At 42.3% G+C, this 23,541-nt stretch overlaps 1 protein-coding gene and 1 long non-coding RNA gene across 3 annotated transcripts; both read right to left on the bottom strand.

The window, feature by feature from the left end:
- Nucleotides 1–1,053: 1,053 nt before the first annotated feature.
- dtx3 (deltex E3 ubiquitin ligase 3) lies at nt 1,054–13,473 on the bottom strand. Of its 2 annotated transcripts, none has more exons than XM_034172334.1 (5): nt 12,942–13,473; nt 12,778–12,818; nt 6,081–6,880; nt 3,133–3,350; nt 1,054–2,929 (listed from the first exon to the last, which is right to left on the bottom strand). In XM_034172334.1, exons 2-5 carry the CDS (start codon nt 12,788–12,790, stop codon nt 2,854–2,856), a joined length of 1,107 nt encoding a protein of 368 aa, XP_034028225.1. In that variant the 5' UTR covers nt 12,791–12,818; nt 12,942–13,473; the 3' UTR covers nt 1,054–2,853. The 2 variants fall into 2 exon arrangements, with proteins under 2 accessions (XP_034028225.1, XP_034028224.1); XM_034172333.1 differs by having other exon boundaries at nt 13,003–13,472.
- A 2,385-nt stretch (nt 13,474–15,858) lies between these two features.
- On the bottom strand, nt 15,859–23,198 carry LOC117512323. Its single transcript, XR_004561277.1, has 3 exons — nt 23,188–23,198; nt 18,527–18,531; nt 15,859–16,015 (listed from the first exon to the last, which is right to left on the bottom strand). It is a non-coding gene; the product is annotated as an uncharacterized LOC117512323 (long non-coding RNA).
- Between the last annotated feature and the right edge of the window lie 343 nt (nt 23,199–23,541).

Genomic DNA, 23,541 nt, shown 5'->3' with positions numbered 1-23,541 from the left:
AGAACAACCCCAAGAAAACCATCCCAACCGTGAAGCATGGGGGTGGAAACATCATACTCTGGGGGTGCTCTTCTGCAAAGGGGACAGGACGACTGCACCGTACTGAAGGGAGGACGGATGGGGTCATGTATTGTGAGATTTTGGCAAACAACCTCCTTCCCTCAGTAAGGGCATTGAAGATGGGTCATGGCTGGGTCTTCCAGCATGACAATAATCCCAAACACACAGCCAGGGCAACTAAGAGGAGGCTCTGTAAGAAGCATTTCAAGGTCCTGGCCAGTCTCCAGACCTGAACTCTATAGAAAATTTCTGGAGGGAGCTGAAACTCCAAACCTGAAAGATTGGAGAAGATCTGTGTAGAGGAGTGGACCAAAATCCCTGCTGCAGTGTGTGAAAACTTAGGAAACTACAGGAAACTTTTGACCTCTGTAATTGCAAACAAAGGCTACTGTACCAAATATTAACATTGATTTTCACAGGTGTTCAAATACTTATTTGCAGCAGCAACATACAAATAATTTATTTAAAAAAAAAAAAAAAAAATCATACATTGTGATTTTTTTTTTTTTTTAGATTATGTCTCTCACAGTGGACATGCACCTAAGATGAAAATTTCAGACCCCTCCATGATTTCTAAGTGGGAGAACTTGCAAAACTGCAGGGTGTTCAAATAATTATTTTCCTCACCAAAAGTCCCTTGTTTGCACTCTGGGTCACCACAGCAAATCCAAGGTGGATCTGCATGTTGAATTGGCACAGGTTTTACGCCGGATGGCCTTCATTACGCAACTCCACATTACATGGAGAAATGTGACAAGGATGGGATTTGACCCCGGAACCTTCTGCACTGAAACCAAGTGCATTAACCACCACCCCTGCCCTCACTGTATGTATGTATATATATATACATACATACATACATAGTGAGTGAGATAGATAGATACATAGATAGATAATGGTGGTTCCTGGTTAAAGGCCACCCTTGTCCGTTCTCCATGTTATGTGGGGTTGGATCAGGAAGTGTATCCAGCTTAAATCTCCAACACAAAACCGAAACATAACTTTTTTTATTCAAGTATTAAAAGGTAAAGCACATTGTTTTGGATCTCAACAAAGTACGAATCAACACAATTAGAAAAGCAAAACTCCAGCGTTTCCTTCTTCAGTCAACTTCATCATTCCCCTGGCTCCTCCTCATTCACGTAATGCATAGTCATGTTTGCACAGTACCTTTAAGTAAACTACAATCCCGTGTCTTAAAATATTTCAGTTGGTCCCTAACAAAAAAATAAAATAAAAATTTACAAAGAATTGTTATTGGATGTGTGTCTGACTGGTTAAATAAATGACAACTTTACCAAAAGCCAAGATTACTGCATTGAGCCAAGCACTTTCACACATACAGCTTTGTCAATTCAGTTTGTTTGTTTTCTCCAGCATGTTTGACTGTAAGAATGCTCATGAAGGAAAGTACACATTATAATACATATATTCCATGAACTGTGTGAAGGATTTTTTTTTTTAAAGCCTGGTAGTATAGCTACAAACATAATGCTGTTTACCTTTGAAATGACAAAAATACACCCAAACTGAGAAACATACTTGATTTTTATCAAAAGTGAATGTAAAAAAAGGCACAACAAAATCAGATCAATAACCCCGCCCTAAATCAGATCAACAGCAATTGCTCTTGCAATAGACGTCTTGTCTTATCACTTTGTGATGGTAGATATTTATTTAGACTGAATTTACAAGGATTACCTCATTTTAAATGAGAATATTATGAGGAAAATCTCCCAGTTTAACAGGGAAAGAGGCATAGATATTTAAAGAGCTTTTGTGCCTTTGATTTGGTTTAAGTGGTCTGTATGCCCTTAGCATTTGACATCATCTTAAATCTGGTAATTAGGTGAGCACATTACTAACAACTAACGGAATGGGCTCAAAACCTGGGAGACAGTGTGTAATATAAAAGTAAATGACCAAAGTCACCCAAGGCGAAGGCTGAATGCACTAAATAAAAAGTGCTGCCATAAACCATTCTGACATTCTTGTGAGAACAAAAAAAAGAAAAAAGAAAAAGATCACACGTGAATGAAAGTTCCAAACAAATGACATCACCTTGTCGTTGCTGAGCCAGTAGCTCACAAGCCTGTTTGCCCCGAGCACTCGTCTTTACAGAGGAAGCAAAAACCCATTTACTCCAACGTCAATGAAAAACAGACTCCATTACCAAAGTGCCTGTGAGTGCTCTAAGATTGCAATAAGTTCTGAAAATGAACTCTTTCTAGTGAAGCAGTGCTATTCTGCCGTACGATCCAAGTGCTAGCCTTTCAACAAGTAATTAATAACTATCAAATTAGAGACTTAAACATTACTGGGGATATAAAAGAGTGTGTGTGCTTGTTACAAATAAAAACCCATCTTCAGAATCTAAATAAGCATTAAAAAAAAGTGTATCATTAACATTTAAAACTTAAGAATTCCTAAATGAAATATCAGTATTTAGAATTCAAACACAACATGATGCTGCTAAATGAGTGCATCAGATATCGGTCCTATTGCCAACTGTGACAGGTAGAGGGTTGTGTTATACAAGAATGCACTGCACTCAAAGTATTTACTTGCGTGTGTAGCACTGGGTTAAGTTGAGCTCTTTTGGGGGGGATGCACAAACAGAGGAACAACTGGTGAAGTGATGTGGGCTCTGTTGCAGCATTTGACACATCTGCCGAGTACCTTGTCTTCAGCTGATCTTTAAGAGACAGGCAGTCTCAATGTCCATCCTTGAGTCATGTCGATTGCAAAGAGTGCTCGAAGTCCTAGAAACTCAGAGTCCATCATGTCACACTGTCAGTCCGCTGTAATGCCTTTCTCTCTTAGCTCCTCTGTCACTCGTACCAGGTAAGTGGGGTCTGGGTAGCCAAAGCTGTCAGGAGGAAAACATAAATAAATCAGATGACTACATCTACAAGCTCAGGCAGCAATGGTGCCTTTTAGTCATGGACTGCCGGCAGTTTTTTTCTTTTTTGTCAGGACTATTGACTACAACTGTCATTCTTTACAGAGTTCATTTCTCAGCTTCCACAGCATTTCAGTACCATTAGCCTCAAACTGACAGCTTACACATACCAGCGAGGTCCGCCCCATATTGAAGTCTTATGGTGAATGTCATTCCAGGTGATGACATTCTGCATGCCCGTCGTCATGGAGGTACCAATGGTGAAGATAAGGCGCTGTTCAAAGGCCCGGTGCAGCAAGCCCAGCACACGGTTCCCTTCAGGACTATCAGGGAGGTAGGCCACACGGTCTGTCCCTGGATACCGTACACCTGGGTTTGGGTGTTCAGCCTGTAGGTAAACATTAAACAGTACTAGTATTAGTGAGCCTCGTGTTCTATGACTGCTGGGATTGGCTCCAGGCCCCAGCGACCCAATCTTGAATAAACAGTTGAAGATTCGTGTGTGTAGTATTAGTGAAAATGAAGGTTAATGCAAGTGTGTCTTTGGGGAGTGGGACAAATCTCCAGGTTTCCAGCTAGGACTGGGTGACATGGCAAAAATATATACAAATCAATCAATCAATCAGTCAAATGGTATTTATCACAAGTAATTTGTATATATGGCAAAAAAGTGCTACACAAACACATTTTTTGTATGTTGTTGTACATTGAAATGGACTGCATTTTTGTAGTACTTTTTCATCTAATGCAGACACTCAAGGCACTTTACGACAATGCTAAACACATACAGCCCCCCACCCCCCCAATGGACAGTGAAACCAGGGATCCTCTGATTACAACAAGACCACCATTCCCATCTTATTCTAGGTCTTTTATTGTGAAGGGTCAGGACAGGAGGTATATCTCCATCTCCCTGTAGAATGCTTGATGATGGCTTCATGATAGTCACTCCTTCATTTTCTATACCGCTTACTCCAGTCAAGGGTCACGGTGAGGCTGAAGCCAATTTCACAGTCACAGGTTGAGAGACAGGGTACACCCTGGACAGGATGCAAGTCTATCACAGAGCTACATAAACACAGACAGACATATTTCTGGTCAATTTAAGCCTGATTTTTACTTCTGTGCTGCTGCACGTCAGCGCCATCGTGACAAAAACAAATTATCTGCTTGCCTTTATAGTTCTCCACAGGGACAGTACACCATGACATTATGTTCATCAAGCCTTTGATGTGAATTTGGCTGGAACATGTATGGCTTGGGTGTTTTGGATGGTGAGGAATGGCTGCAGCTCACGGCAGACTGGATGCTCAGTGAGCGTGTGAGAGGGCGTGCTTTGTAGTAGTAAAGGTTACAAAACAGCAACCTAGAGTGTCATCAGGTGATAGTGGTAGAGTGATTAACTGAGGTATGGTGTTACACCTTCTTACCATCCCTTGCAATGATGTCGTACATGTCAGAGGTTCGAGTATGTATCATCAATCTGTAGGAGCAAGCAGCAGTGTGGCCGGTGTGCAGATGAGGAGGAGTATGGTATGTGTGAGGAAGGAGCTCAAATCAGTTGCTGTACTGTGGAAGTTAGAGGTGTGATGGTACACGTTATGGATGCACGATAATGGTATATCAGGAAAACATTGGTATCGGCTGATAAAAGCTCAAAACGGCAATTGTTGTCATCTACAAACATTTTCTGCAGAAAAAACTATCCCATAATGTGTGACATTCAGACTGTGCATCAGCGGCTTGTCATCATTTTCAAGACACACAACCAACAAACTATGTGAAATGCATTATGGGAAATGTGGTTTGTTTTGAATTTAAAGGACATGTCTCACGTTTTTTAACGTCCCACTTAGTAAGACAACATAAAAGTACTCATGATTGTAAGTGTCTCTGCACACATGTGCTAATAATTAGTGATCTCTGATGTATTTTATTCCTTTCACTCTGAGCGTTAGCAAGTGCATTTCTGGAAAACGTTTCACTCAGCTATTCTCTGCAGTTTTCAGTGTGTGATGTCCTTATTAGCAAAACAGAAACATCCCAATGATCGACAGACAGAGGGAAATGAACCTGCTCTGTCCGAAAATGAAGCTTCCGAGCTGCCATTTGAAAGTGATGGCTCAGATTTACAGAGAGATGACACGCTTCACCCCGAAACGCTTAACTTTTTCAGAGTGTTGGATTTTGTAGCCTCAAGTGTGGTGACGTGCTGTTTGTGTGGATGCTGGTTTACAAAGCAGTTTGAATGTGGAAAAGCAGAGATGTTCATTTTTGTGCATAAGTACCTACATCTGCTGTTTAAAAAAAAAAAAAAAAAAAAAAAAAAAAACAGCTGAAGTTGTTTATCAGCCTCATTTAGCTCAAGATGATGTCAATGGCTAAAGTTCACATTAAAGATTACATCTATTATTTTGTGTAGCTAACTGTCAGTGCTGTTGATGGCTCATAGAAAATGCCTTTTTAGGTTTCTACACTTTTCAGTAGAACTAGGAGTCAGCTGAAGGGTTTTTTGTTAGTTTTTTAAGTCATGTTGATCCTAATGAAATAATATTTAGTTCTTGGCTACTTTTATTTCATGCATTAGAACAATGATGAGGTTTGCCACTTGTACTGTGAAGGAGCTTCAGTTATGACATTTTGGCCACATGGTGTGTTTCTCTCAGCATGATCCAGCACACTGGTGCCTCAGTGATGAGGACCCCAGTAACTGGAAAAAGCCAAGAACACATAAACCTGACAGACTGTTACTTTAGAGAGGGGGAGGCTGCACCTGTTGTCTGCCTGCATATTTGCCATCCAGAACTCAAAAGGGAATTTTCATAGGAAAGGTTGCAAAGGTACAGTGGCCATGGCAGTAGATAAAAGGCATTTTTGAACCACTTTATTAGAGTGTGGGCAAAACAAGCCATTTAAGGACAACATTTTGGATTTTGGGAAACGCTGACATTTTTCATCATTCCCTAACATTTTATGAATGAAACAACTATTCGATTAACCAAAAAAATAATTGACTTAATCGATTAAAATTATTTATATTAAAAACAAAACGTGTTAGTTGAGTTTGGTTACAGCACAGAGAATAATATATTTTGACAGTATGCTCTTATCTACTCACCACCTGCAGGCCAGGAGGGAAGCTGTAGATGATGCAGATACATCCGAATCCTTCATGCCCAGGAAGCTCTAGATCAGGATCTCGCTCTACAATCATTGTACCATTGGCAGGCTGGTTGCCAATCAGCTGGCCATACACTTGTCGGCACACAGGACATGCTTTCTTCACCTTAAAGGCTTGATCCAGGCAAGAGTGACAGAAAGAGTGGCCACATCTCTCTAGAGTAGTCTTCTCCACAATGTCTCCCATGCAGATTGAACAGGAGTTGTTGTCCTCTGCTTCACTGTGAGAGGCCATGCTGTCCATATCCTTCCTCTGGCCTACATCATGGAGCATGACACAATCCTCCTCATCAGCAGGCTTCCTGAATCTCTGCTGCTGTCTCTGGGAACGGCGAGGCTGGGGAGGCGGTGGCGGAAGAAGGCTCCCCTCCCCGTTTGGCTCCAGGATTGCAACACAGGGTAGCAGAGCCCTCTTCCTCTTGGACCCTCCCTCCTGTTTGCTCATTTCTTTGCGGGCACAGCGGCATAAGTCAATGAACGCTTTTCGCGTCTCGCTGGAGATAAGTCCATCCATCACCCCAGCTCCAGCATGCCTGGAACCTTCCACTGGTTGGAGCCTCACAGCACAGCAGCCCCCCCTCTCTCCTCGCCTAATGATACCAGCACTCATCCCCTGCCTGTGCTGGAAGTCAATGAGCCAGGGCCGCCCAGCTGTGGCCAGGTAATCCCACACTGCCTGTGAAACCAGCACCTCATCGCTGCCCTGGCCCGCACGCACACTCATCTCATCAGAAGAAACTGCACAGAGACACAAAGTCAGCAGTTTGTGCATTTGAAGGCATTCACACAAGCACAATTTCTGCTTCTAACTTTACATTTACAATACTAGCAGGATACATTGTCCTATGAGACTATGCATTAACCATGTTTTAAATCTTTTGTTTTCTCTATAAGTATGTTAAACTAAGCTGATGTAGCCCTGATCACAATTTCCAGATCATGATTGATTGAGGTAAATCAGGTTTTATACAACCATATAACATGAAAACTGAAAAACATAACAAGCAAGCCTGCAGCTTAAATATATGGGCTATGACAAAATCATCCATTTTACAGAAACGTATTCCTGGAGCTAACCATGTCAGATCCATTCTGTGCATGTGCATAGATCTATCTGTGCATGGGCAGACAGACATTTTAGGATCAGCAATAACTAGTACTAAGTTCATTCATGCTCTGTATCAGGGGTTCTCAATCGGGTCCTCAAGGACCCCTGAACCTGCACATTTTCCCATCTCTCCCTGCTCTGCCACAAGCTGATTTGCTCATTTAGGTGCACAGCCATTGGCAAATCAGCTTGTGGAAGATCAGGGAGAGATGGACAATGTGCAGGTTCAGGGGTCCTTGAGGACTGGATTGAAAACCCCTGTTCTATATCCTCTTATTCCGAAAGTGCAGTGAAGTGCCTCTGTTGTCATTTTACATATATATACAGTGAGGAAAATAAGTATTTGAACACCCTGTGATTTCGCAAGTTCTCCCACTTAGAAATCATGGAGGGGTCTGAAATTTTCATCTTAGGTGCATGTCCACTATGAGAGACATAATCTAAAAAAAAAAAAAATCCGGAAATCACAATGTATGATTTTTTTAATAATTTATTTGTATGTTACTGCTGCAAATAAGTATTTGAACACCTACCAAACAGCACGAATTCTGGCTCTTACAGACCTGTTTTCTTTAGGAAGCCCTCTTATTCTGCACTCTTTACCTGTATTAACTGCACCTGTTTGAACTTGTTACCTGTATAAACGACACCTGTTCACACACTCAATCAAATCACACTCCAACCTGTCCACCATAGCCAAGACCAAAGAGCTGTCTAAGGACACCAGGGACAAAACTGTAGACCTGCACAAGGCTGGGATGGACTACAGGACAACAGGCAAGCAGCCTGGTAGAAGACAACAACAGTTATGATTATTTATTAGAAAGTGGAAGAAACACAAGATGACTGTCAGTCTCCCTTGGTCTGGGATTCCATGAAAGATCTCACTTTGTGGGGTAAGGATGATTCTGAGAAAGCTCAGAACTACACAGGAGGACCTGGTCAATGACCTGAAAAGAGCTGGGACCACAGTCACAAAGATTACATTAGTAACACATGATGCTGTCATGGCTTAAAATCCTGCGGGGCAGCAAGGTCCCCCTGCTCAAGCCAGCACATGTCCAGGCCCGTTTGAAGTTCATCAGTGACCATCTGGATGATCCAGAGGAGGCATGGGAGAAGGTCATGTGGTCAGATGAGACCAGAATAGAACTTTTTGGAATCAACTCCACTTACCATGTTTAGAGGATGAGAACAACCCCAAGAAAACCATCCCAACCGTGAAGCATGGGGGAGGAAACTTCATACTCTGAGGGTGCTCTTCTGCAAAGGGGACAGGACGACTGCACCGTATTGAAGGGAGGATGGATGGGGTCATGTATTGAGAGATTTTGGCAAACAACCTCCTTCCCTCAGTAAGAGCATTGAAGATGGGTCATAGCTGGGTCTTCCAGCATGACAATGACCCCAAACACACAGCCAGGGCAACTAAGGAGGGGCTCCGTAAGAAGCATTTCAAGGTCCTGGAGTGGCCTGGCCAGTCTCCAGACCTAAACTCAATAGAAAATCTTTGGAGGGAGCTGAAACTCCAAACCTGAAAGATCTAGAGAAGATCTGTATGGAGGAGTGGACCAAAATCCCTGCTGCAGTGTGTGCAAACCTGGTGAAAAACTACAGGAAACGTTTGACCTCTGTAATTGCAAACAAAGGCTGCTGTACCAAATATTAACATTGATTTTCACTGTATATATTATATATATATAAAATGACAACAAAGGCACTTCACTGCACTTTCGGAATAAGAGGTTATAGAGACAAACAATATAGAGAAAAACAATCTCAGTGAACTTAAAAAACCCCAGGTGTCAATCAGCAAATCAGAAACAGGTGTGCATGGAAAGCACCAGAACCAGGGCATAGCCAGAGAGAGAGAGAGAACCAAAACGAAAAACTCACACTTTCTGTGGGAGTGGGATTATTGAAGAATGGGTTAATATGGTGTGTGTGTGTGTGTGTGTGTGTGTGTGTGTGTGTGTGTGTGTGTGTGTGTGTGTGTGTGTGTGTGTGTTTTGTTTGAAACCAACATACTATGTAGATCACAAGTGTTCATAGACATAGCAGCATCACGTCCACATTTCAAATGTATTATTTGCGGAAAGAAAATTTTGTTTTTTTACAAAGTGGTTACAGCAGCCGTAACCATCTTGGGGCTTTACTTACAGCAGCCGCTGTAATTGATGCTCTGTGCCTCTGTTCTTGTTGCTAACTCCTTGTTAATATAGCAGTAAGTATCCCCACCTGTCATATGAGAGACCGAGGTTCGATACTGTGACAGGGAGAAAAAGACTTTGTTTTTTTCACTCCCTCCATATCAACACTATTTCTTGTTTCAGTTATTCTTTCCATTCATGTGTCAAATGGAATTCTTTTGCACAATGTCTGTGTCCTCAAATTCTAATCTGTTTTTTCCCCACATATGGTTACAACTCACAATGAACAAGACGATTGTATTTTATCTGTTTTTAACATTCTCTTGATTGAGAACCAACCGGTTTTTAAAGTCGTTTATACCTTCTGCAATTTGACTATTAAATGCTCTGTAGGTCTGCCATGTTTTTATTTATTTATTTATTCTTGATATTCATTTTAACTTAAGTCTGTTTTATTTGTTTTATTAGTTTTATTGTTGTTATATATTGTTATGTTATTGTTTTTTTTCTCTTTTTAAATGGGCTGCTCAAATGAAACTGCCCCTTGTGGGATTAATAAAGTTGTTGATTGACTGATTGATTATGTCAACCTGTCCATTATGACGTGTGCTGCTGTCTTTCTTGGCCAGGTTGTCCTTGTAAAAGAGGTCTGGATCTCAATGGGATTTTATCTGGTTAAATAAAGATTGTTATTATTACTGGAAGATTTGGGTTATTTGGGCTATTAGGTTAAGGGTTATGGTGTCAAGTCACCGACATAATAATAGCCTACCAATACATCCTTGTGATTACCGTAACGATATCCACACTTATTTTTTAATGGCTTGTTAGACTTTTATTCATTCTTGCATTTGTAAATTATTCAAGGCAAAAACAAAACAAAAAAACAACTTGTTTTGTTTTTTTTTTCTGCCAAGACTCCATAGACATTAAACGGCCATGGAAAGCAACATTCTCCCTACCCAATGTTGCCGACCAAACGGTCCCCCCTAAAAATCGGTCTGCCCTGCCTTCACTGCGCATGCATCATTTCTGTGCATCGTTATCACCTCATTTCTGCTTCAAACTGCACTTCAGTCATCATCTATCTCAGCGACAGATACCTGAAGCTTTTGTGCAACAATCATTTCCACATAAATTCACCATTATTTCATAATAAAACACAGGGGAAGTGATCAGAGCATCACAGCAACAAGACAAGCTGCTGCTGCGTTCACTGCACTTCTGTCATTTCAAAGCATCAGTAGCGACTCACCGATTATCGCCTCGTTTCTGCTTAAAACTGACCTTAGAATGATTTAAGAGGTTTTACTTTGTCATCTGATAGTTAATAATCACATTATTCCCTTTGATCAGTTTGGGTGTAGACAGTCAGACTCAGACAAGCTGCTGTGGTCTGAAATGACGCATGTTCCTTACCACTGTTGCTCTGGGGGTTAGTAAGGTTAGACCTTACTTGTGTGAAGTGCCTTGAGGCAACTCTGTTGTGGATAGTGTCTTTTTTCCACCTTAAAGACACTATCCACACATTTGAGGGCAGGGAAGTTAAAATCTTAGCTAGAGAAAAGAGAAAAGAAATGGTTTGAGAGAGGAGTGAAGGAGGCATTGTATGTAAAACAGTTGAAACCCAGCCTTAACCAGGGAGGGGGTCTGAGACACACTTTGTCCCCTGTTTACAATGGGGTACTCAGGTCTAAGCAGTTTCAGTCTTTTGTTGATGGTAATGAGTCATTCACGTCATCAGGAGAGCTGTCAGGAGAGGCGTCAGTCCCATTGTTAGGAGAGACAGCTATCCTATCATTAGGAGAGTGCTAACTAAAGCACAATAGGTGCTAATTAGAGCTATTGTTTAACACACACAAGGCCAAGGACTGGTCAAATGACCAATCTACCTCTAAGGCCCACAGGAGAGTCAAATGACCCCAAGATCCCCTGTGGAGAGCTACTTCTGTTATGTAAACAAGGAAGTCTCAGAACATCTCAGGGGAGGGGCTGACTTGGCTAGCCACATTCTTGTGTTTGCATATTTGCTGTCTGTGTGCCTGCTTAGCTGAAAGGGCTGCTGAAATGTACCAAAAAACACCAGAAAACCAAAATATATACAATAGGTACAGGTTACAGTCACTCATAATGACTAACAGTCCCCACACTGCCATGGAAGGTCTTTTCTGCATTTGCCACAAGTATACCTGTCGCATCTTAATACAATTCAGAAAACAAAATTTCATCTCTCCCCCAGGGTAAAGTTATTTATCCACCTAAGCACAAATCAACAGCCCTTTCAGCTAAGCAAATATGCAAACACAACAATGTGGCTAGCCAAGTCTGGGCGTCTGAGTGAGGTGTTCTGAGATTTCCTTGTTTACATAACAGAAGTACAGAACAGTACATAACAGAAGTAGCTCTCCACGGGGGATCTTGGGGTCATCTGACTCTCTGTGGGCTTTACAGGTAGAAGAGAAAAGCTTGGACCTCCCAGTGTTAGTCACTAGCCAATAGCAGTCTGCCTCTCGGTAGGAGGAGTCTGGTTAGGTTTAAAACTCCAGCTTTTGCTGGCTTCTGTTATTCTTCTCTACAAGAGTCAAGACAGAAGTCAGACTACCAGAGCAAGAATTTTAGCTGAGGAAGCTTCTGCGATTTGAGGCGAAACATCCTCGCGTCAAGCAACCCAGTCCAGTCTAAGATTCAAGCTTCTCTACTATGGAAACAACCTGGACAACTGAGAGCCTACACAGAATCACCCTTTTGAGGTTTCAAATCCCACAAGATCTCAGAGAGGTGGCTGACACTGTGAGATGATATATATATATATATATATATATATATATATATATATATATATATATATATATATATATATATAGTTTATGGCTACAGAGATCGGTTCCTTTTTTTTTTTTTTATTTTGCAAATGGATAAGATGCATACACCACACACACACACACACACACACACACACACACACACACACACACACACACACACACACGGATTGCCAACCTTGTTGGGGAAACTCTGGATTACTCAGTTTTCTTTTTCAAAACTATTTAGAGAATGACTGCATGTTGCTTCCCACAAATTCCTATAAGAGTACTGGGCTTTTTTCTGCAATTATTTGTGCACTCCGTGATGAACTAACACAGCAGTTGGGCACAGAGGGGATGAGATCAGCTGTGTTTGTAGTCAAGCTGCACATTCAGAAGTTTTTGTGTGTGTGTGTGTGTGTGTGTGTGTGTGTTTAACGTACAACGAGCAGTAACGCAGAGCACGAATCAGCTGTTCACACATTCAGACTGTAAACAAAGAAAACCAAAGCCACTGACAGGAGAACACCAAAACCCTCTTAGTCTGAAGTCCTGCTGGGCCTCAGATCTCACCTTGTGATCCCATAAATCCCTTCAGTTGCGATGATATCGTTCTGTTAAAAGGAAGGGGAAAAAAATCATAATTACTGAAGGACTGTGCTGTTTGCACAACCACCTTTATTGTCGAAATTTGTATGGCCGCACTGGCGAGAGAACGGGAGGATTCACGGCCTTATCTTCGACTTTTCGAACATTTAGCAGCGTATTTCTGTGTGATGTGTGTCGGATCTCACTCACCCTGTGCGGAAGCTCGTCGCTGCGCGTCTGGAGTCGGATTAAAACCCGGCGAGCTTCATCCGAGGAGGCCTTTTTATATTCCTGTCCGTGCTGCCGCAGTCTATCCGCGGAGATTTACTCTTTTGTAGTCAAGACATGATATCGCGTCTCATTATCTGTGGAGCATTTTGGGAGCCTTCCCCCAGCCCTGGTGAGGAGGACCCGATCCGCAGCGGCTCGTCTCCTCGCTTCTCTCCTCCGTCCTTGGGCCAATAAAAGCACTAAATACTCCTCTTCTTATCTCCCACCACGAGCCGCGTGACACTTACACCTGCACGCACATAATCTGTTTTTCCTCCCCATTTTGTGTCTCTGTCGTTCAACCTCCGTGATGATGCAGGAGAAAAAAGAAAAAAAAATACCACTTAAAAAAAAAAAAAAAAAAAAAAACAGAACCGGCGGACGAACGTTTCATTCTACGGAGGCTCAGTGCGCACGCGCACAACACAAAACCATTTTTCAGCTGTGACGTGAGTATGAATTGTATTCCACTTTATTGAAGTTAATACTTGATTTCGATTTGTTGAATCTATTTAATGTTCGTGGCTTGTTTTTGGATTAATATTCTCTGTAATTAGCGTTTAGTGTAGAGGTGGGCGATACCAGGAATTTTGGTATTGATCCGATACCAAGTAAATACAGGCCCAGTATCACCGATATCGATACCGATCCTTTTTCATATTTAAGCTTCATAGATCCAAAGGATCCAAAAGACCTAGGATAGAATTTCGCCTAACATTGTATGTGACAACAAAATACTTTATTATCACAATCAACATTTTTGTTTAAAAAAATATATCACTCAACACAACTTAAAACAAAATCTCTCTTTGTCAGCCGAGGGCTGACAAACCACAATACAAGGGTGTGCTGCTCCATGCTGTGTGACACAGCGCAGCGCTGCTCTTACAGAGAGTAGACTTTGATGAATCTGCGTGCGCAGCAGTCAGTGCGTGCGGGAGAGAAAAAAAGCTTTTTACATGAGGATAGTTTAATATCGATAACAGCGTTGGTATCGATATTATCAATATTAGGATCGATCCGCCCACCTCTAGTTTAGTGCATTGCTTTGTGGGGTTGATAGTAAATGGACTGCATTTATATAGTGCTTTTCCATCTGCATCAGACGATCAAAGCGCTTTACAATAATGCCTCACATTCACCCCAATGTGAGGGTGCTGCCATACAAGGTACTCACTACACACCGGGAGCAACTAGGGGATTAAGGACCTTGCCCAAAGGTCCTTAGTGATTTAGGCTGGGATTTGAACCAAGGATCCTCTGGTCTCAAGCCAAACGCTTAACCACTAGACCATCACGTCCCCTAGTGATAGTGAAGTCACCCCACTGTGAACTCGCCCCAGGTGAGGTCACCCCACTCTAGTAAAACAATATTTCAATTGATATGTTCATGTAATAAGTTATTTATACACACCAGTAGTATTATTATATGGTATGGAATTTTGCCAACTTCTGATTGGCCCATTCGCCACTTTCTGAGCTGTACCACATGCGAGTTGATCGCTTGTGGAGCTGAGTAGACTGCGCATGCGAAACGAGTACAACTCGCGTGCAGCGTAGCACTAGCTAATCAAGCAACCCCTCTATCGATAACGACCGATGAGATAACGCAATACAATGCCTACTTTGGCTGTCAGTTTGTTGACAAGATGGGAGAAGACAGGTTTGCGTCTGTTAGTGACGCTGACTTAAAACGAATTTTACACGAAAAAAAATGCAAAGAACGCCCGCAGAAATACACAGTCAGCAGCCATATATATAATATTATATATATATATATATATATATATATATGGCTGCTATATATATATATATATACAGTTGCATCTCAAAAAATTTGAATAGCATCAGGTGTCAGGTATTTCAGAGAGCGAAAAGTTTCAATTCATAGAAACTACAATGTTTGTGATTTTTTTTTTTTTTTTTTGATCATTACAGTCTACAGCTCAAAAAATAGAAAATGTATATCTCAAAATGTTAGAATATTTCAGCAGATCAGTTTAAAAAAAGCATTTCTAATACAAAAATTTCTAACATCTGAAAAGTATGTTATTTTATGCACTCAGTATTTTGATTACAGCTCCTTTTGAATGAATTCCTGCATCAGTGCGGTGTGGCGTGGAGGTGATCAGCCATGACACTGCTGAGGTGTTATGGAAGTCCAGGTCGCTTTGATAGCAGCCTTCGGGTCTTCTGGATTGTTGGATCTGGTCTTTCTCTTAACGATACTCCTTACAGAATGTATGAAGGATACAGAATGTATGAAGGATTGTCTGTGGGGACAATCGAGTACAGTAACACCACGGTCAGCAAACCAGTTAGCAGTTTTGGTAGTGTGGGCAGGTTCCAAGTCCTGCTGGAAATGGAAATAATCAGTGGCTCGATAAGGCTTGTCAACAGATGGAATCACGAAGCGCTCTAAAACCTCCTGGTAGATGGCTGGGTTGACATTGGATGTGATAAAACACAGTGGACCAACGCCAGCAGATGACATGGTGCCAAATCATCACTGACTGCGGAAACTTCACATTGAACTTCAAGCAACTTGGACTCTGGTACCTTGATTTCCAATTGGAAATTTACTTTCATCTGAAAAGAGGACTTTGGAGTACTGAGCAACGTTCCAGTTATTTTTCTCCTTAGACCAGGTAAGACATTTCTGACATTGGCTCTGTTTCAGGAGTGGCTTGGCACCACGAATACAACACATAGCCCATGTCCTGGACACATCTGTGTGTGTTGGCTCTTGATGCACTGGCTCCAGCCTCAGTCCACTCCTACTGAAGCTCCCCAAATGCTGGAATCGGCTTTCCTTGACAATCTTCTCAAGGCTGCGGTCATCCCTGTTGCTTGTGCATCTTTTCCAACCACGGTTTTCCCCTCCAGTCAACTTTTCATGAATATTCTTTGACCCAGAACTCTGTGAACAGCCAGAGCTTTCAGCATTGACCTTCTGTGTCTTAACCTCCTTGTGGATGGTGTCTGTGAGTGTCTTCTGGAGAACTGTCAAGTCAGCAGTCTTCTCCGTGATTGTGGTTGTGTGTACTGAACCAGATTTGAGAAATTTATGGTATTCATACTGCATAAATAGTGACTTGAAACAAAATATTCAAACATTTTGAAACATGATTTTTTATTTTTTAGCAGACGGCTGTAATTATCAAAATTAAAATGAACAGAATTAGAATCACAATAGCCTTTATTTGCCAAGTATCTTCAAAGAATACAAGAATTTGACTCCGGTTGAACTGTACTCCCTCTATACAAGCATTTATAAATATACACTAAATAATTCACAATAAACAATGTGCAAATAAAATGTATGCAAAGGAAAAACAGAAACAGATTGAAGTTGTACATGAGGTATATGAATTAGTGAGTTTTTTGGCAGGTTAATTCATCAGTTGTTTATCAGTGTGATGACCTGTGGAAAGAAACTGTTCCTGTGTCTGGTTGTTTTGACGTACAGAGCTCTGTAACATCAACCAGAGGGGAGGAGTTTAAACAGTGTGTCCAGGGTGTGAAGATTCTGCAGAGATGTTACCAGCTCGCTTCCTGGTCCTGGACCGGTATCATTCCTGGATGGAGGGCAGGCTGGTGCTAATGTTTTGTGTTTTTTTTTGCAGACCTGACAGTTCATTGAAGTCTGTGCCTGTCATGTTTGGAGGCAGAGGGAAACCAAACAGCGATGCAGATGCACAGGGCAGACTGGATGATGGATGCGCAAAAGATGATGAGCAGTTCCTGGGGCAGGTTGAACTTCCTGAGCTGTCTGAGGAAGCACATCCTCTGCTGTACCTTTTTCCTGATGGAGTCTATGTGGGAGGTCCACTTCAGATCTTGGGAGATGGTTGATCCCAGGAACCGGGAAGTGTCCACAGTACACACATTGTTGTTGAAGATGGTAAATGGTAAATGGACTGCATTTATATAGTGCTTTTCCATCTGCATCAGACACTCAAAGCGCTTTACAATAATGCTTACATTCACCCGATGTCAGGGTGCTGCCATACAAAGGGCTCACTACACATTGGGAGCAACTAGGGGATTAAGGACCTTGCCCAAGGGCCCTTAGGGATTTTCTGGTCAGGCTGGGATTTGAACCAAGGATCCTCTGGTCTCAAGCCCAACATTTAACCACTAGACATCAACATGATGTCTAGGATGGGGGGTTTCTCCTGAAGTCCACTATCACCTCCACAGTGAGTGGATGCAGGTCAAGGTTGTTCTGACCACACCAGAGGACCAGCTGTTCCACCTCCTGTCTGTATGCGGCCTCATCACCATCCTGGATGAGACCAATGATGGTATCATCTGCAAACTTCAGGAGTTTAAAAGAGAGGTCCCCAGTGGTACAATCATTCGTGTAGAGGGAGAAGAGCAGTGGGGAGAACACACACCCCTGATGGGGCGTCAGTGCTGATTGTCCGTGTGTTGGATGTGATGCTCCCCATCCTCACCTGCTGTGTCCTGTCAGTTAGGAAGTTGGAGATCCACTGACAGGTGGGAGCTGGCACAGAACGGTTGGAGAGTTGTAGGTGGAGAATGTCGGGGATGATGTTGTTGAATGGTGAGCTGAAGTCAACGTATAGGATCCTCACGTACGTCCCTGCAGAGACCAGGTATTGCAGGATGTAATGCATCCATGTTGACTGCATCCTCAACTGACCTGTTTGCTCAGTAGGCAAACTATAGGGGGTCCAGCAGGGGTCCTGTGATGTCCTTCAGGTGGCTCAACACCAGCCGTTCAAAAGACTTCATGACTACAGATGTCAGGCCCATGGGCCTGTAGTCATTTAGTCCTGTTATGGAGGGTTTCTTTGGGACTGGGATAATAGTGGAGTGTTTGAAGCAGGATGGGACCTCGCACAGCTCCAGAGATCTGTTGAAAATCTGGGTGAAGATGGGAGCCAGCTGGTTAGCGCAGGCTCTCAGACATGAGGGAGAGACACCATGGGGTCCTGGAGCCTCCTTAATCTTTTGTCTGTGAAACTGCTGGCACACATCCTCTTCACAGATCATTCATGTGTGTGGGGATGCAGAGGGGAAGGGGAAAGACTGCATCCTCAACTGACCAGGGGGGCAGATAGTCCATTGTTGTTGGTGTGGGTGACGGGTGTGAGAGGGTCTTTTTCAAACCTGGTGTAAAACAGGTTCAGCTCCTCAGCCAGTTGGGGATTCTCCACAGGGTGGGGAGATGGTCTCCTGTAGTTTGTGGCATGCTGAAGACATCTCCACACTGTGACAGGATCATTAGCTGAGAATTGTTTTTTCAGCCTATCAGAGTAGCTCCTCTTTGCCACTCTGATGTCCTTTGTCAGTGTGATCCTGGCCTTCTTGTACAGGAGCCTGTCACCACTTCTGTAGGCCCCCTCCTTGGCCTGGCAGAGCTGTCTCAGTTTCCCAGTACACCAAGGATTGTTGTTGCTGTATGAGCAGAAAATTTTGGTCTACAGGTCCTCACAAAAACTGATGTAAGATGTCACAGTGTCACAAAGTCCATGAATGTCTGTAGATGCAGCTACAAAGATGCTCCAGTATGTGCAGTCAAAACAGGCCTGTAGCTCCTGCCTTGACTCATCCGTCCACTTCTTTACTGTCTTCACTACAGGCTTTGTAGATTTTCATTTCTGCCTGTAGGTAGGAATGAGGTGGATCAGACAGTGATCAGAGAGTCCCAAAGCTGCACGGGGAACTAAGCGATTGGCGTCCTATATTGTTGTGTACCAGTGGTCAAGAATGTTTGTGTCCCTGGTGGGACACGTGATGTGCTGTCTGTATTTACAGAGTTCATGGCTGAGATTTGCAGTTTCCCCAGAATGAATGAGTAGGGAGTCTGGATACTTCCTCTTCACATCTGTGATGTTGAATTTAATTTATTTTCATTTATCATAAGCCTTGCAGGATCTCTTATCACCTGCTCCATGGCCTGCTGTAAATTTGTAATGTTACCCTCCCTCTAGAGCTCTATCTACGAGCTCTATCTCGTATGTTTGCAGACAAGATGGTGGCGCCTTCCCCAGTAGGGTGGAGGCTGTCCAGCATCAACAAGCCACGGCGGCCCCAGAATGAAGGCCATTTATCAATAAAGCTAAAGCCTTGCTGTCTACAAAATTGCACCAGCCACCTATTTAATGATGTCAGCCTGCTAAATGCCTCATCAGTACCCTGGGAAGGGAGGAGACCAGAGACTATTAATCGATGCTGACACATCTTTCTGGCAAGGTCACAAGTCCTCTCTATGTCCATTTTTGTGACCTCTGAGTGCTTCATCCTGACATCATTGGTGCCGACGTGAATAACTATGTGACTATATCGCATGTCATGTTCCTTAGTCTGTCTTCCCTTCTGCAGCATCAGCACCCTAAGGTGGGATGTAATGTCGGGAGCTCTGGCCCCAGGAATACATTTAACATCAGCCAGCGTATGTAACCTGACTTTGCGGGTGATAGAATCCCCTATCACTAAAGTCCGGCATTTCGGCCTGGAGACAGGAGTGGAAGTCACTCGTGGACTCAGAGAATTCACATCAGTCAAATCCAAGGGGGAGAACTGATTCACAGTTCGCAGTGGCGAGTGTGATCGGGGTACCACAACCGGGCACCAAGCCCTACGGGGCTTCCTCCACCTAGCCACAGTCCGAAAGCCATCCTCCACAGCCGGCGTTTCTAGGCTGATGCTAATGGGCACACTAGCCGGCCCAAAACTAACCTCATCTGGAGTGCCCGTAACATCTAACTCCACTGAGCTAAGAAGCTGCTCTAACTTACGGACATGGCTCTCTAAGAGAGCCACCCTATCTTCCAACATCATGCAGGATTTACGGAGGGTGTAAAGCAGTGTACTTTGTGCATTAAGAAATTCAAGAGTATAGCCAAGCAAGCATGATAACAATATATAACAATAATGAATAAGGTAACCACTCCTATGGCTCATACAGGATTCACACAGACGTAAATAAATGAATTAAAATTCACAGTAGTTAAACTGAAAAAGTAGCATAAGTATTAGACTTGTAGGAACAATAAAAAAAAAACCTCCTACGAATAAACCACTCCTAATATTAATACAAGAGTAAAGTACGTAAAGTACTAAGCTAAAATTCACAACAGTTCCACTAAAAACAAACAGAAGTATTAAGGAGACGGGGGGGTTGAACTAGCTAATGCAAGCTAGCCGCTAGCGAAAATGCTAGTCACTGCTAAGAGTTACAGAGGAGTAAAATAATGACCTAAAATTCATAGCAGTTACACTAAAAAACTAACAAAAGTATTAAACAGGTAAAAAAGAAACAGCTATAAAAGTAATGGCGGGGGAGGGGGGAGTCGACCTAGCTAGCAAAAGCTAACCGCTAGTGAATGCTAACCGCTAGCGAATGCTAACCGCTAGCGAATGCTCTGTGATCTGGTAAGCAAGCTGCTGCAAGTGCCTCCATTATGCACACCTGAGGCAAGATGTAAATACTGACGAGCACAAATGAGGAGAACTCCCACAGTGAATAGAACAGGTGACGGCTGCACGTACTCTTCAACACTGTGACATCTGTACACCAACCTTCATTTATATAAAAGCATGTTTTGCCTCCCTTGTCTTCCCAGAGAGTTCTGTTACGTAGTCCACATGCAGGAGCTGGAAGCCAGGCAGATATAGAGTGCTGTCGGGGTATGTTCACTGAGCCAGATTTCAGTGAAACACAATGCTGCTGATCTGCCAAAGTCTGAGTTTTTCCTGTTGAGGAGCAGCAATTCAGCCATCTTGTTTGACAGAGAGCGTACTTTGGCGAGGTGAATAGACAGGAGCACAATATTTCATGTCACTTTAGTTAAGATGTAGTAAATTGCATTGTGTGTATGTTGACATCATTCATTTTGATAGCACAACTTGTGACATTCATGAGACTCAAGTGAATGATGATAAAAAGGTGATAGCATGTCATATCACTGCAATGCTCTGGGATATATAATGTTCTTAATGTGACCCTGAGGTGCACAAATGTAAAGTCTGTCAAGATGACCGACTCGGGAGCATCCAACATATCGCTGACCATGTGAGAAGCATGGTGTCTCCAGATTTAGGCCAACTACTTTCAGTGACTGCCCCTGCAACTTGTTGATGGACATTGCAAAACATGTGTGCAGAGGAAACTGGAGCTGTTTGAACTGGAAGGGAAGGTCTGATGAGATGATGGGAATCCTTGGAATAAACACATCTTCACCCTTAGCTTGTCCTGTTAGCATGGTGTCTTCAATCATATATGCCGTTATTTGCTTGATGGTCAGCCGAGTTCCATTAGTTTTGGGGCATCTAGGTTGTGAACAGTGATGCCAGTAATACGTTACTTAGTCATGCATTACTCTAATCTGACCACTCTTTTATAGTAACAAGTAATCTAACATGTTAATCTTTTCAAATCAGTAATCGGATCAAAATTACTTCTCCAAGTCACTGTGCGTTACTATTATTTTTGTATTGTGGGTTGATTGCAGCATTAAACCCGGCCCATGGGTTCGGCTGAACTGTCCACTTCACCCACTTTCAGCGAGCTGTGAGCACAGAGCTGTATCTGCTGTGCAGCAGCTCCGAGTTGAAAAACAGTTGTCTCTCAAAGCACTGTGATGCTCAGAGCTATGGTTTTACAACAAAGACATGTTCACGCTTTTTTCCTTTAAAACTCTGTGCCGCTCTGTACATGTCCTTGTTAAAAACGGCTGATCTACGATGCATTACGAATACTAATGCCTTTTTCCCACCCAAATGCACTTAAAGTCTCTTTCTGAAGATGACATGATGTAAAAAACACTGATAAAACTTTCTTACCTGTCAATCTGGTCATATTTTCTGCATAAATAAATGTTATCCATTCTTCTGCTGAAACAGCAAGCCAGGGGTGAATCCACATGGGAATGGGCGGTGGGGGTGGGGGGTGGTGGTGTTTGCGGCTCCCCACAACAGCCCTAGATTGAAGGTCCACTTTTGAAGACATTTTTTCATTCTATTACTACTACTAATACTACTTATAATAATAATAATAATAATAATAATTTCAACATAATTTCAGAATGTTTAGAAAGAATTTAAATGTTAGAAAAATGTTAGAAAGAATTTAATAGTTACATTTACAAACAATGTTGGTAAGAAATTGTAAGTTTTACCGTTACAGTGCTGTCAACAGTTAAATATGAGGTCAAGAAAGATGTCTTTATTTTATTTTTATAAAACAAGTATTTACGTTCATTGAAGTCAAGAAAGGGTGACTATAAAGTGAGTACTGGCAAAACGGGTTATCATTCACACAGGGGGGTGTTGTCAGCAGCTGTTGAAAGTAACAAATAAAGTAACTAGTAATCTAACAGTTCCTTTTAAAACTGAGTAATCAGTAAAGTAACTAAGTTACGTTTTCAAGGAGTAATCAGTCATTGTCTTACTTTTTCAAAGTAACTGTGGCAACACGGGTTGCAAAGAAGCATGACTGAGCAACCAACAGTTCTGAGGGGACTCTAGGGGATTCAGGAACTCAGTTGCGTATTGAACTGTCTCAGCTGTCTCTACAACTGAGTCAATGGATTTGTATGTCTTCACTTCTCCTGGTATTAATTGGAGGAGCAATGAGTGGGCCGTGATTGTAATTAAAACGCACATAAACTTTCAACCTAAGGGCCCCAGTGACCTCCCCCTTGATGCCCCCAGTCGCCATAGCAAGTTTGTATCGATTGCTTAATTGCTGTGGCTGTGCGTAGCGAATACACACATGGTCAGCCCTATATATCAGATGATAACAATAATAACACAGTCAGCTGCAGTGTTATTATTGTTTTCATTGTATTTTCATGCTATATATACTATTTTTATCTTAACATAGGGCAAGGAAAATTATTTGTACTGCAGAGGATGGTAGCTTCTTTCCTTCTTCGGTCATGGATTCACAGCGAATGCGAAATTCCACTTGAGGAGAGTGCAAACCATAGCCACATTAATGCATACAACAACACTCCCATCTACTGGATGACACTGTGTGCTATTTGTTTGTGGATCTGTACGGATTTGTGGTAAGAATGTCACAAAATTACATAACTGAGCAAAGCGATGAATGCGTGTGATTGGTGATCCACAATTGCTGAATCACACTTCACAAACAGAATTTTCAGTTTTGCAAATACCTTTTTTAACAAATGACGAAATTATAATATAATTTCTTCGTGTGTATTTGTAACTATATTATATTTACAAATACACATTTATTTATAAAAACCAACACACAAGTTACAAATTGGAAATTTGTGTTTGTGGGTCGTGAAATGTCTAAATCAAAGACTATTTGTAGACCACCCTCTGTGCATTTGCAGGTATTAATGAGACAAATTTAACCACATATCTTTGCTGCGAGTGCCATAATGTGCCCATACTGAGAACATGGAACATGCCTCTTCTCATCTGGTCATTGGTGTGAGACGTGGTGCCGTAAAGCAAAACACAGTTGTC

The sequence above is a fragment of the Thalassophryne amazonica genome, chromosome 6 (genome assembly GCF_902500255.1).
Source record: "Thalassophryne amazonica chromosome 6, fThaAma1.1, whole genome shotgun sequence".
In the NCBI taxonomy this organism is placed as follows: Eukaryota; Metazoa; Chordata; class Actinopteri; order Batrachoidiformes; family Batrachoididae; genus Thalassophryne; species Thalassophryne amazonica.
This window is presented reverse-complemented; position numbering and strand designations above follow the sequence as displayed.

What these genes read in the sequence shown, in the direction of transcription:
- dtx3 (XM_034172334.1), bottom strand. An exon ending in TCCCTCCTGGCCTGCAGGTG is followed by an intron (nt 3,351 to 6,080) that starts GTGAGTAGATAA and finishes GTTTACCTACAG; the next exon opens with GCTGAACACCCAAACCCAGG. An exon ending in ATATGGGGCGGACCTCGCTG is followed by an intron (nt 2,930 to 3,132) that starts GTATGTGTAAGC and finishes TCCTCCTGACAG; the next exon opens with CTTTGGCTACCCAGACCCCA.